Genomic DNA, 14,888 nt, shown 5'->3' with positions numbered 1-14,888 from the left:
AAAGGGACAGAACATGCCTGACACTTTATTAGAAGCAACTGTAATAATTACTACAACTGGATTATGTCTTTCTTCCCTGGTCTCCCTGAGGCCACATCTCCAGTTTCCTTCGGGCATAAACTTGTTGCTCACCCTCTTCCAAATGTTGTGCTGTTGCGATCACAACACAGGAATCACAACGCAGCACGTTAAATGCCTTGGCTCCAAGACTGCCTACATTAATCACACCTATTCCTTGCCTAATCTACAACTTCATCAAAGGATTACGCTCTTAGGCTAAGCTAAAATGCATTACTAGCACGATGACTAATTATTTTGAAATCCCTAGACATCCTTCATAGTTGCATCCAATAAAAGTAGTGACACCAAATCCGTGTGAGAGCGATACTGATCAGCCTGCACCAGGTTCAGATGCTCCTGTTTTCAGTGCCCCCTGCAAGCTCTCTTTCTGTATTATCCCACCACAGATACACAAAAAACTGCATGTCTGCTGTGCAAAATTTAACACATAGGCAGTCTTCCAGAAATACATGACAACAAGCATGCTGGTAACTGGCTACTCAAAGTGAAAATTCATGTTTTAAATAGATCTTGCCAAACCACCAGGTTTAATATTCAATTCAAATCTCTACATACATTCTTTTAGCCAAAACAAATTTTGTAGTTACAAGTCAAATCTACATCATCTGACTCCAGCAAGTGAATAAATATATTTAGTTTGAACCAGTGTTGAAAGAGGAAGTCAAGTCTCTCCTATTTTTTCTCCGCCCCCTTTTTCAAAAGAAATGATGTAAACATAACATAAAAAGAAAAGGCTCTATTACAATGGGTCCTAATAATAGGTGTCATCAATTCCTGCTATGTCTTCCCATCCCTCCCCCAACATGAACTCAGCAGAGGAAGCCTGTCACATGACACAAGCATGTGGCAGTGTGGTACAAACCATTATCTTTGCATAAACGTCAACTTTCCTATTAACTGAGGTAAGAAATGTTGATTTGGTTAGAGTGATTCCATTGAAAGCATCTCACAAATGCAACTACATTACTAATTTCCAGGACAGATAAATAATGAAGAACTCACTTCTACATCCAACTCCAGAATGTCAGCAGTTCTGTTCAGTAGGGAGCCAATATTTGGCTTTGTTCTTCCAAAGTCTCCATGCACAAATTCTTTAATGTAGCTAGAAAGGGTGGCTAAGGAAAGGTGTATTGTGCCATAAAGGCCTCCAAAGCTGGGGGGGGGGGGGAAGGGAAAAAAAGAGTGTGATGAAAAAACATACTCAAAGCAAAAATAGTGTATTTTTCTACTGCTAATCTAAATAGAAGTGAACATCCTGTTAAAACTATCCTTCACATCCTGTTAAGCTCATACCCATCTTTAAAAGACTACTAATTCTTGGCTTTTTATACATTTTTATAGCTATCAGATACTTTTCCATCTATCAGATTGCTCACCACCAAAATACGCACGAAGTGGTAGCATTTTTGAATGAAAGCCCACGTCAAATTCTGACATAAAAGCAAACATCAGCCAGATCTGACTGCTGAAGAACAGAGATTTAGAAACACTGCAGAGATAAAAGCAGGAAACTTCCCATTGCCTGAACTGCTCTAATCTACAAGGTGTTTCGTAAAGGCATTGTGTAACAGCAGCTAAGGATACGTTCCTGCTTGAGTCTTCAGATGCAGGCGAAAGTGATGCTCATCTATGTATTCAGACTTCATGGTGTGAATGATCCGACATCGTACGGCCAGAGGCCTTCTGTGAAGAACCCGGAGAGGTGTCTTCTGGTCAAGTTTTAATTCCTATTACAAGAGGGAACAAAATAAACGAGGAAGGAAACATGCAACACACTGCACGGATTGAGATGAAGTCATATGTACCATTAGCCAATCGCGTCTGTTTTTTATATTGTGTTATGGGAGTTGAGTAATCTTCTGGAGGAAAGACTAATTTTCTTCGTGTTTATCGAAAGAAAAAAGGACAGCCATCTCAGAGGTTACATGAGAAAGCCTCACATGAACACAAACTAATGGAATCACATATACAGAGGAATAACCTTGAAATCTCCACGGTCGTTTGCTGGAATAACTCCAGGATTTGAAACCTCACTGAGAGCCTCAGGCAATCAAAAATAAAATAAAAATCCCATCCACAAAATGCTTTGCCTAAACTACAGCCAATCCTCTAGAAATAATAGTGAGGGGGGGAAAAAGAAAAAAAAAAGTTCTCAGAATAGGCTTTTAAGAAGCTAATTCCCTACCCTCATCCCCTTCCCCAAATAACACTTTGCAACACTTTGAAAGGCAACCTTTCGGGAAGTGGGTAGGCATACTTAAAAAAACAAACAAACAATAAAAACAGTTCACAACAGTTGTTTCCCTGAACTGCAGTGGTTCAAGCCTCAATTTGAGAATGATTTCATGGCCAAAACCCATGACAACAGTGCAACACAACAAAAACTGAAGACATTCCTCCACCAGCGCTGTCCCTCTGACTAGCATTTGGAGGAAGTTCTCATTAACACAGCATGCTTGTTGCACTGAGCATTTGGTTAGGCCTTTTTGCACTATTTTCCATAGACGTTACAAACTCCTAATTGCTGCAGCTGTGGAAGAATGACTCTAGAGCTTGCAGAAGAAGCAATCACCATTCCTTTCACTTTAACAAAACAATCTAAGGTAAAGAAATGGGCATGGGTGCCAGATTTCCCCCTCTCCCATTCCCTGCTTTTTCTTATTAGGTCTGCTGGACAGTCAGAATTATACAGTAACTTGTAACAGACTAACAGTAAGAAGGGGGAAAGCGAAAGGAGATAATGAAAGTTGTAAAACAAAAGGAACCCTGATCAAACAAAAAACCAACCACAGGAAGGAGGTATGTCCATGGGTGCACGTATATAAAATCTCCCCTAAGACACCAGGACAGGTACTAAATAAATTAGGAAAAAAGAAAAAAAAAAAAGAGCTACAGATACCTTAATATCATCTAGAAACGCAATATCTTCTTTCTGTATTGCTTTGTCTGTCCATACTAAGGCACTATAGGTCTTTGTTTTTTCCTCTTCACCTTCCTTCATACGACCAATTGCCTCTCTAAATAAAAAAAATTAATTACTCATATAACATAAGCATAATTATATAATGCTGTGAGCAAGAACGCTTGCAAAACTCCCAAAGCGTCACTTTGAAATCCCTTGCCAGCAATGATAAATACTGACCTGGTGACAAGCTGTAAATCTCGAACCTGTATTTTGTCTGACGAGTTATTAATTGTCTGCGATATTTAAAAAAAGAATCAGTTAGCAAAACTGCTCTCTTAGAGAAGAAACACGTGCTTTATGAGTTCCATGAGGTGCAAATGATTTACCTGCTGAAGTTCCTTCATTTCCTCAGCAGTAAAATGTATTCTACGAGGATTCACAAGCTCGATGGCAAAGGGCCTTCCTGGCAACATGCACAGTCACGAAACATAAAAACATGTTGTTCTAAATTAACGTTTGAATTTATGCAGTAAGGTTGGAAGGTGTGAAGGCTGTCTGCTGTTATGCAAACAGGGATAGGAACTTGCAGGCTTAGGGATGTAACATCAGATGGAAGGAAAGAAACAAGGGACTTTTTTGGCTACTAAACCCCAGTATCAGCAATAAGTGCAAATTACGACTTCCCAGAAGACATCTTGTACAAGTCTGCGCTAATTAAAAAATAAAATAAGAAAAAAAGTTAATTAGCTTATTTTCTGTCACCTACAGCAATGCCCAGGTGCAGGATGATGTTAAATCCCGCTCCCTCAGCTAAACATCTGTTGCAATAGCTGCACTTTCTGTGCTGAGGGCCAGGGATGATCCCCAGTAAAAGCAACGCCAAGAACTACGCTCCCAATCAGGCAGGAACTGGAATGCATTGTCGTTAGTCTTCACTTTTTCTTCCCCCCTCCTCCTTTGGATATAGTAGATTCAGCGTATTTTCCAATACTGACCTTTAGAAAGGAGCCAAGTTAAAAAAGAAAACAAGGCTTCCCCACTCCCCAGTGACAGGCAAAGCACAAGGACCCAACAGAAAACAAGACAGGAATCTGTCTGGCATAAAAGGTTTTAAAAATAGGAAGTGAATAAAATAGAACATTCTTAACAAGCTCTGCTTTTCCATGCAGCTATGCAGCCAAGGACACAGAAAAAGGTCTCCTCTTTCAGTTCTTTTTATGAAACTATGAAGTCTTTGGGAATAAATACATAAATATCACTAAAATGTTTCCACCATAAAACTTCAAAGCATGTCTAGTCACACACTCATGCACTTAGCAGTCAGCAAGACCTATCAGGGTAGCTCCAGTTAACCATTTTGTTTGTTTCTGTGTTTCACAAGAGATGTTCCAAGCCTTACCATTGCCTAGTGTTCGTACATCCACATCTTCTCTTCCAGAGGAAGAAAAATTAAAGCCTATAACAGATTTGAACAAGGGAGATGAGATTTTACTTTACATTTTTAATACTCCCTATAATAGTCTCTTTAATACTATAATACTCTCTTTAATACACTTTTAAAAGGTGAGATATTCTAAATTTGTTTGCAAATATATTTCAAATAGTTATCTTTATAAAATGAAGCCTGCACTGTATTTGAGCAAATCAGGAGGGAAACAGTTTCTGTTTATTCCTTCATGCTCACTAATTTCTTGAAGAGCACTCCCAATTTTTTGGCCAATCAGTGTAAGCTGTCTTCCTCCAAAACACAACTTAAATACACCCAATGGTTTCCAAAGATTTCAGAGAAATTTCTGCTAGTCTGCTCTCCTGGGCAGAAGAGGAAGAAAATTCAGGCCCAATGTGAAAGATAACCACTTTTTTTTTTTTTTCGTTCAGTTGTTTTTGTCTTTCAAGCTACAAACATGTATTGTTGTGAATTTAGTTTCCTGTATCACACCCCTTCTATCTTCAAGCTTTGCCTGAAGGAGGACTGGGAGACCAAACCCTGCACTAAAAAGTAACTTTGCAGCTCCACTACAAAGGGTCTCTGAAAAACTGTTTCACTTTTTTTTTTTTTTCCTCTTTAGGGAACAAACAAGACCACATGAAGATTTTCTTAGTTTTTATTATCCCTCACTTCTCCAGTCATGTAACGACAACTAAATAACAGTGAGAAAATGTTTCCATGGTCATGAAGGCTTCTTTCTGTCACGATATCAGAATTTTCTTAGCTGGACTCTCCTTGTACAAAACAAGCTCCAGATCTTTTATCATCTTCACAGCCCTTGGCTAGACTCAATTTAGCATGTCTATGTCTTTCTTGTACTGGAGCCCCAAACGGGGCCCAGTACAGTGTCTCACCACTGCTGAGAAAAGGGGGAAGATCACCTCCCTTGACCTGCTGGCAATGGTCTTCCTGTACATTTATATTGCTCCTCACCATTATTTATAAGCATTTCTGGCGGTCACCTGTGGTAATTCCGCAAGCTGAAGTCGGGTGTTACATACTAACTGGTCTGAAGACATAGTCTGAGAATTTTTCTAGTGTTCAGATTAACATAGCAACTCTTGGGAGGGAGGAAAGAAGGGGAAAGAAACTCTTTTTCTCTAAACTAATATTTAATGCAATTTTCCTTGGGCATTCTATGTCTCTAATTCCAAGTCTAGCAGGCGACAAATGACAGGCAGTGATTATCTCATCTGGGTAATCCCTGGATAAGCATTTATCTTATGGAACTCTATGCACTGAAGAAAATAAATTAATCAAGGTAAGAAACATGAAGGGGTTGAAGGCTAGGCAGATATTATGGAATGCCCATGGCAAAAACCTCCTCATTAGGAGTCACTGAATGAATTACCAACTGTTACGAGGCATGGCTAGACAAAAATACTACCACATAAAAGCAGACTTTTTGCATCATCAGATCAGCTGAGGAGATATTTTAGAAGGATAAAATATACAGTATGAAATACAATCATCTAATTACTCATAGGCCATAACTAAAAAACAGCTTATGGGCTTTGACTCGGAAGGGTAGGAGAGGGATAAAGAAATGTAGTGTTTTCCATTACACTGTTGTATTAAGTGAGTAGCTACTAAGAAAAAATATTCTAGTAATAATGAAAAATATATATGGTAAAAGATCTCCTAGACACTTACTGTCTGCTTTGAATTCTGCCATTAGATGCTCTGAAATCAGTTCTTCCACTGAAGACTCCAGCTTTCGCTCCCCATCAATAATCCAGGGAGTCTGAGGTAAATTCCTTGAATATTTATTGTACCTTCCTGTAAAAACAAGTATGTTACCTGTAATTGTTCTTGAGTAATGGACAAAAGAACTAGTATTCCATATTAAAATGCATTTAACTTCCATTGGAGCCTCATGAAAATAATTTTACACACTTAACCTTGTTTTACAGCAAGAGCACTGCAGCAACAGTACAAAATTCATGCTCATGGACCTACAAGTGTTTCAGCATCCGAGATGACCAGCTTAAAGGCACATGTGGAGAACCTATTGCTGCAGTCAAACCCTCAGGTATGAGAAGCATATAAACAGAACTGTACGAAGACTAACAAAACTGAGAAGGAAAAAACAGAGATCCAAGTACCCAGTCTGAGGCAACTTAGTTCTGAATAATTATTCTTTGAATCAGAACACGGTATTGAGCCAATTTCCTCCAAGCCAAACTAGTGTTTTTTATAAAAATAAATAAATAAATGAAATCAGTACTACATATTGGGCTATAGCTTGATACATCCTCACTAGATAAATAGGATATATATATATATATATACACACACACAAATATATATACATATATATATATATATATGCTTGTCCACCAATCTATGTATGTCCTAAGTAAACAAGTTCCCCCATATCCTTATATCAAATAGTTCAGGTTTCAATCCAAGTTCTGCCTTGTCTGAATGTTTAACAGAAGAAACCCAAACTAAAATGCTTTGGCTCATTACAAGGAAAACCATGCTAGCAAAATACCTCAATAATAAACTAGTGCAAATTTCAAGAACCTTGGAACATTGCTATGTAAAGAGATTGCCATCCTCTGATTGATTCCAGTCCTAGTCTGGTATTATGTCATGCTTGCACGCGACACAAGGACTGCTACAACCAAGAACGAGTCTGACACGGATGACCAAGATGAGCTTTCTTATCGATAGGTTTTATAACAAGTGAAAATATGCACAAAACAGGGAGCTCATTCAAAAAGAACGAGCAGCCTCCCTGCAGTAACAAGTTCCAAACTGAAACCCTGCATTTATGAAACAAAAAAAAGAGTTCAAAGTAGCTATGCATATGGTACCTGTGTCTTTGTCATCTCAATTTTTTTGGCTTTCAGTATCATACTTTCCTATTTCTAACAACGCTTCCTTCCTGCATTTTGATCTGCAGAAAAACCCACACAAACAAATGGGGACACTGACTAATACTGTTTCGATGGGGCAAATAATGAAAGTACTATGAATAACCATTCAGAAGTCAGCTTCACACTGCTAAATTCTCTTTCCATAAAATGGAAATAGGAAAATAATACTTTTTTTTTTTCTTTCAACTCCCCATTGTAATAATTTTAGCTTTTGATCTGAGCAACAGTGGGTAAAAAAACACAGGTATTTCTCAGTTTGACAACTTCTCCTGAGCCCTTAAAAAAAAAAAAAAAGAGTATCAGAGGGAAGGGATCAGTAAACACCAAAGGTAAGGTCAAGAGGGCAACACAAACTCTGAAACTGTGCTTACAAATTAAGATCCCAATCTCAACTAAACTGCTGTAATAGCAAAAAAAAATGCACTGTATTCAAGAAATTCTTCTGGATTTAATTCTTTATAAATTAGAGACAACAATAGGGTTGTGGATTTTTTTGTTTGTTTGGAACACCACCACTACCACCACCACCACCCCCCAAAAAAACACAAAAACATCCCAATCTATAAGTTACAAAACACAAAAACAAAATTCAATTCAATCACATGCAGAAAACTGAATATGTCTTTCTATATACATGATAAAACCACTCAACAAAACAGGGTGTTTGGAAAAGGCTAAAAGAAATCAGGTATCTTGGGTTCATGAAAATGTACATTTAACTGTCTAATTGGTAATTAAAAATAAGAAACAGGTATATAGAGAACACCAACTAGCCTGCCATGAGAATATTCAATTTCACATTTTTTTCTTTTCATTTGAAGTTTTCCTTTATTCAGGATTTTTACCATCCTTTTAAACATAGCATATAGGCTTAAAATTGTATTTTTTAATAATCTGTGTATAATTAAATAAGTGGTTGTTTATACACAGGGCTGGGGAAGGTTAGATACATTTGTAGGCAATGACAGAAAAGTCTGTAGAATCATCTCAACACAGTGACATCAAATGTTGTTGCACTACCCGTCTTACCCAATTATTCCAGATATTACCTTGGGTTGGAGGGGGCTAAGATTTCCAAAATTTCACTTTTATTAATTTCATGAAGATCAACAGTTTTGGCTGAAGTAATACGCAGATAAATCCAGATGGTGAACACTGCTAAATCCAACTCAAAGCAGCTTTGTTCCAGCAAAGGAACAGCACAGCACTGCTAACAGCTTATCTAGAGGGGAAGTGCCTTTCCCAAACCATGCACTCATTGTGAGGGGCCATATTGCAACTGCAGCATTTGCAGGGATAAGGGTTATCCCAAGGAGACAGGAAGCAAGACCAATATAATTTCTTCCCCTTTCCAAGTCCACCCTTAGATAGAACTAGATTTAATTCTTTGCTCCTTATAAGTAATTACAGGAATCAACAGATAGCAAGAGTCTCCTGGCTTTTATGGCAGCATTATGAAGTTACGCTTAAGACAACAGAGCAGCAAATAAATGGATCACTTTACCAGCCACAAAAACTGCACCATTATTGCACTGAATTTCCAGTGCAACACAGAGGTTCTTTGGTGAACACGGGGGACACGGAAAATGCCTGTAAAAGAAAGATTGAGAAAGACTAGTAATACCAGAACATAACAGAGCATCACCCTAGTAATAATGGCACGGAAGACAATGGCTTCAGGTGCTAGAAACACAGCTACAGTACAAACTCAGTATTCACATTAATAGCTGGAACAGCAAGAAATTAATAAAGAAAAGAGCTGTGAAGATTTAGTGCATTTAAACATAGTGAACTACAGAGAAAATGTTTATTGATGTCTTCACACTGCTTGTGTTTTTGCTGCTTGCTTGTTTCTCTGTTTTAACCATATTACAGTGTTTGGTGTTTTCTTAAAATTCAACCCACCCCTAACATTTTGGAAATATGGGAAAAATGTCATTGTAGTAAACAGAAGTTTGCCTTACAGACTCTGAGGTTTAAAATAGAGGTGGAAATTCCATGATTTCTAAATCTCTCCTGTGGTTTTGAGGATGCACATAAAGATTTGTTTGAATGTGTGTGATTGGCAATACTGCAATAAACTGTTTTCACTTCCAACCATTCTAAACCCCATGCCAGCCCAGAGACTTGCAGTGACGCGCTGCCGGCAGCACCGAGCAGAACTGCAAGTCCCTGACCTACAGCTTCTCTTCTGTGGTGCTCCTGGGATACTAAAACAATGAAGCAATATTACTAATGGGAAGAAGACCATCGTTGGCGTCATGTCCAGTTTTCCATCTCCTGTGGCTTAATTCAAGCATTTTAACATTGCTTTAACTAAAAAATCTGGAATTATATTTTATTATCAGAAGCCCAGAAAATGCAACACATTTAAAATAATAAACTAGTGGAATTTAAACAATTAGTTCTTTTATAGTCATCTTACTACCACTTACCCACCTAATATTTTCCTCCCCATCCTAATTCTATACAAAAGAACAATACTAAGAACTAGTTTCAGTACATACTTACTTGAGAAAATCCTCTTCTTTTATCTTCTCTAAGGCTTTTATTACTGCCATTCTAGTGAAAACAGACTGCACAGTGAAATAAAAAATGAGTCAAGAAGAGAAGTTAAGAAAGGATATGCCTGAAAAAGAAAGAAACCCTAAAACATACACACGAGACACTTCTCACAATAGAGTTTTTTCACTCATGTTTTATGTTTTCTTATACCTACAAAGAACTTTGTATCAGCGAGAGCTCACTGTGACCTTAAACCTTAACAGGGCAACAAAGAGCAACATGTAATTTTGCCTAAATATATCCAAGTAGCTTTACTCACAACATGAAAACAATATAATTAGTGCAGCTTACAGATCAGAACATAATGATTACTGTTGTACACTTAAATGCTCATGGTTTTGTAGAGTTGGGTCTTGAAATCCTCCAGGCACAGAGCCTGCAAACCCTCTCTGGGGGCAGCCTGCTCCACTGTCTGACTGTACTCATGGTGAAGTTTTTTTCTTGCATCTACTTTGAACCTCTCATTTCAACTTATGGCCACTGTTTCTCAATCTTCTACCATGCACTGTGCTGCTTCCCAACCTGGCAGTCCCCAGACCGTGTTGCTGACAGAGTTTAATCCTTCCCAGGTGTCAGACTGTGTGTTTGATGCTGCCAAATTCCATATGGCTTGCATCAGCCCGTTCCTTCAGCCTGCCTAGGTTACTCTGAGTGGCAGCTCTGCCCTCAGGTGTATCTAACGGTCCTTCCAATTTGTTGTCATCAGCAAACTTGATGAGAATAGACTCTACAGTCTCCTCAAGGTTTTTTATAAAGATGCTCAAAAGGAGGGATCCCAGGACAGACTCCTGCAGTACTCCACTGTCACAGGCATCCAGATAGAGTATGACACCCAGTAACCACTACCCTTTAAGCCCAATCACGTGGATTATTACCCATCTAGCTGTCCACCCATCCAGACCATAAGTCTAAACACTTCATGATGAGCACTGGTACATGGAAAGGAACTGAAAAGTCATGTTTTCATTCAGCTTCGGGACTTGGAAAAACAGTGAAAAATACTGAATTACTGCTTGGGGTGATTGAAGTCCTTGCTCTGATGATCCAGGATCCTCATCCTGGATGCCTTCAGGAAAGTTGCTGCTTCTCTACCTAAGCATAAACTAGAGATAAGGTACAGATAGAAGTACCTTCCTTCCTCATAGGACAGATGAGCTGGAAAACCTTTAAAGTAACAGTATGTTTAAATAAGTATCTACAGTAGATGACAATTTTTTACTCAGAATCCAGCTTTTATACCACTTCTGATTAACACAGCCCTTGATGCTAGCTTCAAGCACAGCTTCTTTGTAAGGATGAGCCTCTGATGGCTCTTCAGAGGCTGTATTTCTTCCTTTAGATTTCCCTACATCTTGTTGCCTGTGTGGTTTCAACAGCTAGGCCCTGCTGGTTTAGCTCCTTATGGGGGGTTTCCCCCTTTTAAAGGAAAAAGCAATGCAGCAAGCAGTGAGTTATGACAATACAATACTTCTAAAAAAAGACTTGTGTGTATTTGTCAGGTGGAGTACAGCAGGCAGAATTCCAGGGTCAGACTGCTTCCACCAAAAGTCGGCAGACTGTTCACCAGAAAGAACAAAAGGCCTCTCATAGGCTGCTGACAGAAGTTACCTGTTCTCCCTCGCAACACACCCACTGTCCTACTCCTATCAGCTTATCTCCAACTGCTTTTTATTCTTACACCCCCTCTTTTCTCTCAATGATTGTGTGCACTCAGGGTATGCAACGCGTGGCAAGGTCCCTTTTCTTTCTTCCCCTGCTCCAGAAGTAGACAGGATAAAACCACCCTGGATGTACTGTGTCTTTCATTCAGATCAGAGGATGTGAAAACTCTGGTGTGATCATTCTCTTTCAGCTGCGGAGTCTCCTCTTCACAATGTGACTTATCTGAACTGTTTTACCTACAGAGAGCTCAAGGATCGTATTTTATGCTACTTCTAATGCATGAGAATCAAATTCTTACATCTGAAGGGATGTATTTACAGGGAACAGTCCTAAAAGTATTCCTTTGGACAATCTGGAAAATTAATGAGCTAAAGAAAAGCAACAAGGTCGTAGTTCTCCTAAGGAAAGGAATGTTAAGCGAATAAAAGGAGATGACTTTATTTTCAGACAACTGAAAATTCTGGGACATTTCTGATGAAGGAAAAACAGACATTAAACACAGACTGAATACCCAGGTAAGTTCTTCATTGTAGCTACAGCTGTGAAATTTTGAATGTCAGAAAGGAAATACAACAATGATGAGATCCTACCTGTTTGTTTTTTGCTGGCTTGAAACAATCCGGACAGGCTGTGGCTCTGAATAGAGAGATGAAAATTAGCTGCTACTCTTACAGAAAAAGAAAAAAAAAAAAACAAAACAAAAAATCAGGGACAGACAAGCATAGCATGTAAATGGTCTTTGTATCCCAATATGCCCAGCATCTCACTTCCACAGCTTAGCACAGACCAGATTTTTAAATCAATTTTATCCTAAACCACAAATGGTGGAAAGTGTGCATTGCCTGATCTAGAGATAAATCACAAAGCTGTGTAAGCCTGTCTTGCTCTGACCAACACAAATGTTCCTCAGTTTTGAGATGGGATGGAAAAGCACATAAGAAGTTTATCTTTCAGTCCTTTTCAATCCTTCTCAATAAATGTTATGATCAATGTTTAAGTTCTGCTCAGGGTATGCTGACATCTTGAAATCTGTATTTCCTGCTCTTAGACAATGTACGCTGCAAATTAAACATATCCAAACCAGAAACACAAATTGGTGCTTCTGGATAGGAAAATTCAACTTACTAGAGAAAAAAGTAACCCCAGGTGTTTGATATCATTTGTGTTTTGCCCCTTCAAAAGGAAACTACTGGTTGCTTCACAAAAGTGAAAGCCAAGTCAGTGAAACATTTTTTTCTGAGTACTGTAAAGGAAATTATTGTTCCTGTTAGTGGATTTCTGTGTATGCAGTAAGAGATGATTTCTAGCCTACAACACAGTTTATCAATTCTTGGTGGTGCTTTTCAACACTTCTATAACTACTGTAGACTATAAAGAAGTAGGTCTGACCTCTTGCAGTTTCTATACAAGCAGCTTTCCCGGTCAGTTGTGACATAAAGCATGACAAATCCCCTCTTCCAGAATTTAAAATAAATCTCCAAATATAAACTAACAAGAGCCAATTTGACCTTCCACATCAAACCAAGGGTCATTTTGGCACACATACCTACACATGATTCTGTAAAAACAGCTTGAGAGAGGAGAAATTGCAGATGTCATACTTGGAAATCCCATCCAAAAGCATACTTGGAGCTGGGAGGACTTCTCCAGGTTGAGTCAAGGTCTTAACTTTGCTTCCGTACAACTGTCATTACTAAAGCTCTGACAATTACCAATTTTCCCTATTTACACTGAAACTAAAACATTGCCCCAGACATGTCCAGAGCCAACCTTCCACGTATGGAGAATGTCCTGACACCTGAGAAACTACCACAAAATTAAGTTAGGGAATGTGTTGTTACTTCAGAAAAACACCCCAAATCTCAATTGCTGTTTAAGTATGCCACAAAGAGAAGGCAAATAAAGGGATGTCATGACACATGGAATAGACCTGAGTAGCTGGAATGTGGAATGTAAATTCTTTACAATTTTCCCTTCTACAGCTATTCCTCTTGGAGCACCAACACTGGCATCACAACATGCTCAGCATCAATATTTTTGAAAGGTCACAAAATAGTACTGGGAAGATGAGCTGAAAATAAGAGCTGCCAGGTTTCAGAGGAAGGAAGAGCACTACAGGACATGAGAACTGATCAAGTAAAATTAAGTAAATAAGAACACAGGTATGCTGGAAACTTTTGAGTTTTTATATGAATGTGGGTAAAATTGCAGTTTGGCTCTAATACTTTTTCATTTGCCCAGTCTTTAAGATGCTGGAAAGGAAAGAAATTCAGCAAATGCTGATAATACTTTGTTCCTAATACCAGGTCTGCCACTGAGCATGCAGTTGTTGAAAACTAAGAAGGTGGCAGGCTGGGCACTCACAAATTGCTGGAAGAGGTACAACGAGGGAAATCAATAAGGGCTGCAAAGGAAATATCTTGTCTCCAGGGATGAAGTCACTACATGATGCAGAAGTCAGAAATTCTATGAGGAGCCTCCGTCTCTGTTAGGATTTAACTTGTCGTAGGAGCACAAGTGATGATACTGAGTGAAACTCAACTTTTCCAGGAAGCATCAGCAAACAGGAAGAGCAAACCTAATTATCCAGAATATACTACTGCCAGATTTTGAGAAATCAGATTCAACGGTAGCTAAATTCACAGAAATATTTTGCTTCTTTGTGTTAAAGAAGGATTTATACAGCAAATGCTCTGTTGGGCCAGGACAAAGATTGTGTGTGGTGGCCAGGGAACTTCTGTTTCTTTTAATCAAGCAGCTAATTTGGATGAACCCACTTCTAAACCTTCCCTCCATCCATGAGCAGGATGAGAACAGGAAAACCTAGACATGACCTCAAAAGATTCCCCCACCCTCAACTATGTGTTTTGAGTTTATTTTTTTGAAATGATACAGCCATGTTGAGGAGGGTAATGAGTTTGAAAAGGGCTGAAATTCTACAGCTTTTTCCAAATGTTCTCCTTCCAGTCCAAATCAAAATTCTGGATGATTTTGTTTATTGGCTTTAAAGCACAGAATTAACCAGACAGAGGTGGCATAACTTTAAGCTTTGCAGCTCTATCTGAATATGAGGGAGTTTAAACGCAGGGCCCATTTGAGTTTATAAACACTGCATATTCTCATCTGTAGCAAATCCAAACCAACAAAGTTGCACAATATTTAGATAAAGATCTTTTGTTATTTATATCAAAACTTACAGGAAACGGCACTCCTCATCTGTTTCTGGGTGAGCAAAGACCACGCTAACTTCAAACAAACTCTAAATTAAAAAAAAAAAAAAAGGTGGGGGTGGTAATACTTT

General features: G+C 38.6%; 2 protein-coding genes across 7 annotated transcripts in view; one reads left to right on the top strand and one right to left on the bottom strand.

Annotated features, from left to right (window-relative positions):
- The window catches only part of REL (REL proto-oncogene, NF-kB subunit), a 38,380-nt gene extending 36,815 nt beyond the window's left edge, over positions 1-1,565 (top strand). The window contains exon 12 of one of the 2 annotated variants that reach the window (XR_007708138.1): positions 1,423-1,565. The gene's annotated coding sequence lies outside the window, so the exon portion shown is untranslated. The remainder of the gene's footprint in view (positions 1-1,422) is intronic. The other variant, XR_007708139.1, reaches the window with a different exon arrangement.
- Positions 1-14,888, bottom strand: part of PUS10 (pseudouridine synthase 10) — a 35,861-nt gene that overhangs the window by 3,704 nt on the left and 17,269 nt on the right. For 3 of the 5 annotated variants that reach the window (XM_050710055.1, XM_035552985.2, XM_035552986.2), the window contains exons 7-17: positions 14,785-14,846; positions 12,178-12,223; positions 9,872-9,936; positions 8,865-8,950; positions 6,129-6,254; positions 4,386-4,442; positions 3,373-3,449; positions 3,224-3,279; positions 2,981-3,098; positions 1,666-1,808; positions 1,084-1,183 (exon numbers count right to left, since the gene is read on the bottom strand). In XM_050710055.1, the coding sequence (XP_050566012.1) occupies positions 1,084-1,183; positions 1,666-1,808; positions 2,981-3,098; positions 3,224-3,279; positions 3,373-3,449; positions 4,386-4,442; positions 6,129-6,254; positions 8,865-8,950; positions 9,872-9,936; positions 12,178-12,223; positions 14,785-14,846 (936 nt within the window). Of the gene's footprint in view, positions 1-1,083; positions 1,184-1,655; positions 1,809-2,980; positions 3,099-3,223; positions 3,280-3,372; positions 3,450-4,385; positions 4,443-6,128; positions 6,255-8,864; positions 8,951-9,871; positions 9,937-12,177; positions 12,224-14,784; positions 14,847-14,888 lie in introns of those variants that run through there. The other 2 variants (XM_050710057.1, XM_050710056.1) reach the window with 2 other exon arrangements.

Source organism: Cygnus atratus, chromosome 3 (genome assembly GCF_013377495.2).
Source record: "Cygnus atratus isolate AKBS03 ecotype Queensland, Australia chromosome 3, CAtr_DNAZoo_HiC_assembly, whole genome shotgun sequence".
Lineage (NCBI taxonomy): Eukaryota > Metazoa > Chordata > Aves > Anseriformes > Anatidae > Cygnus > Cygnus atratus.
Note: the sequence above shows the minus strand (reverse complement) of the source record. Positions and strands in the feature narration are given on the sequence as shown.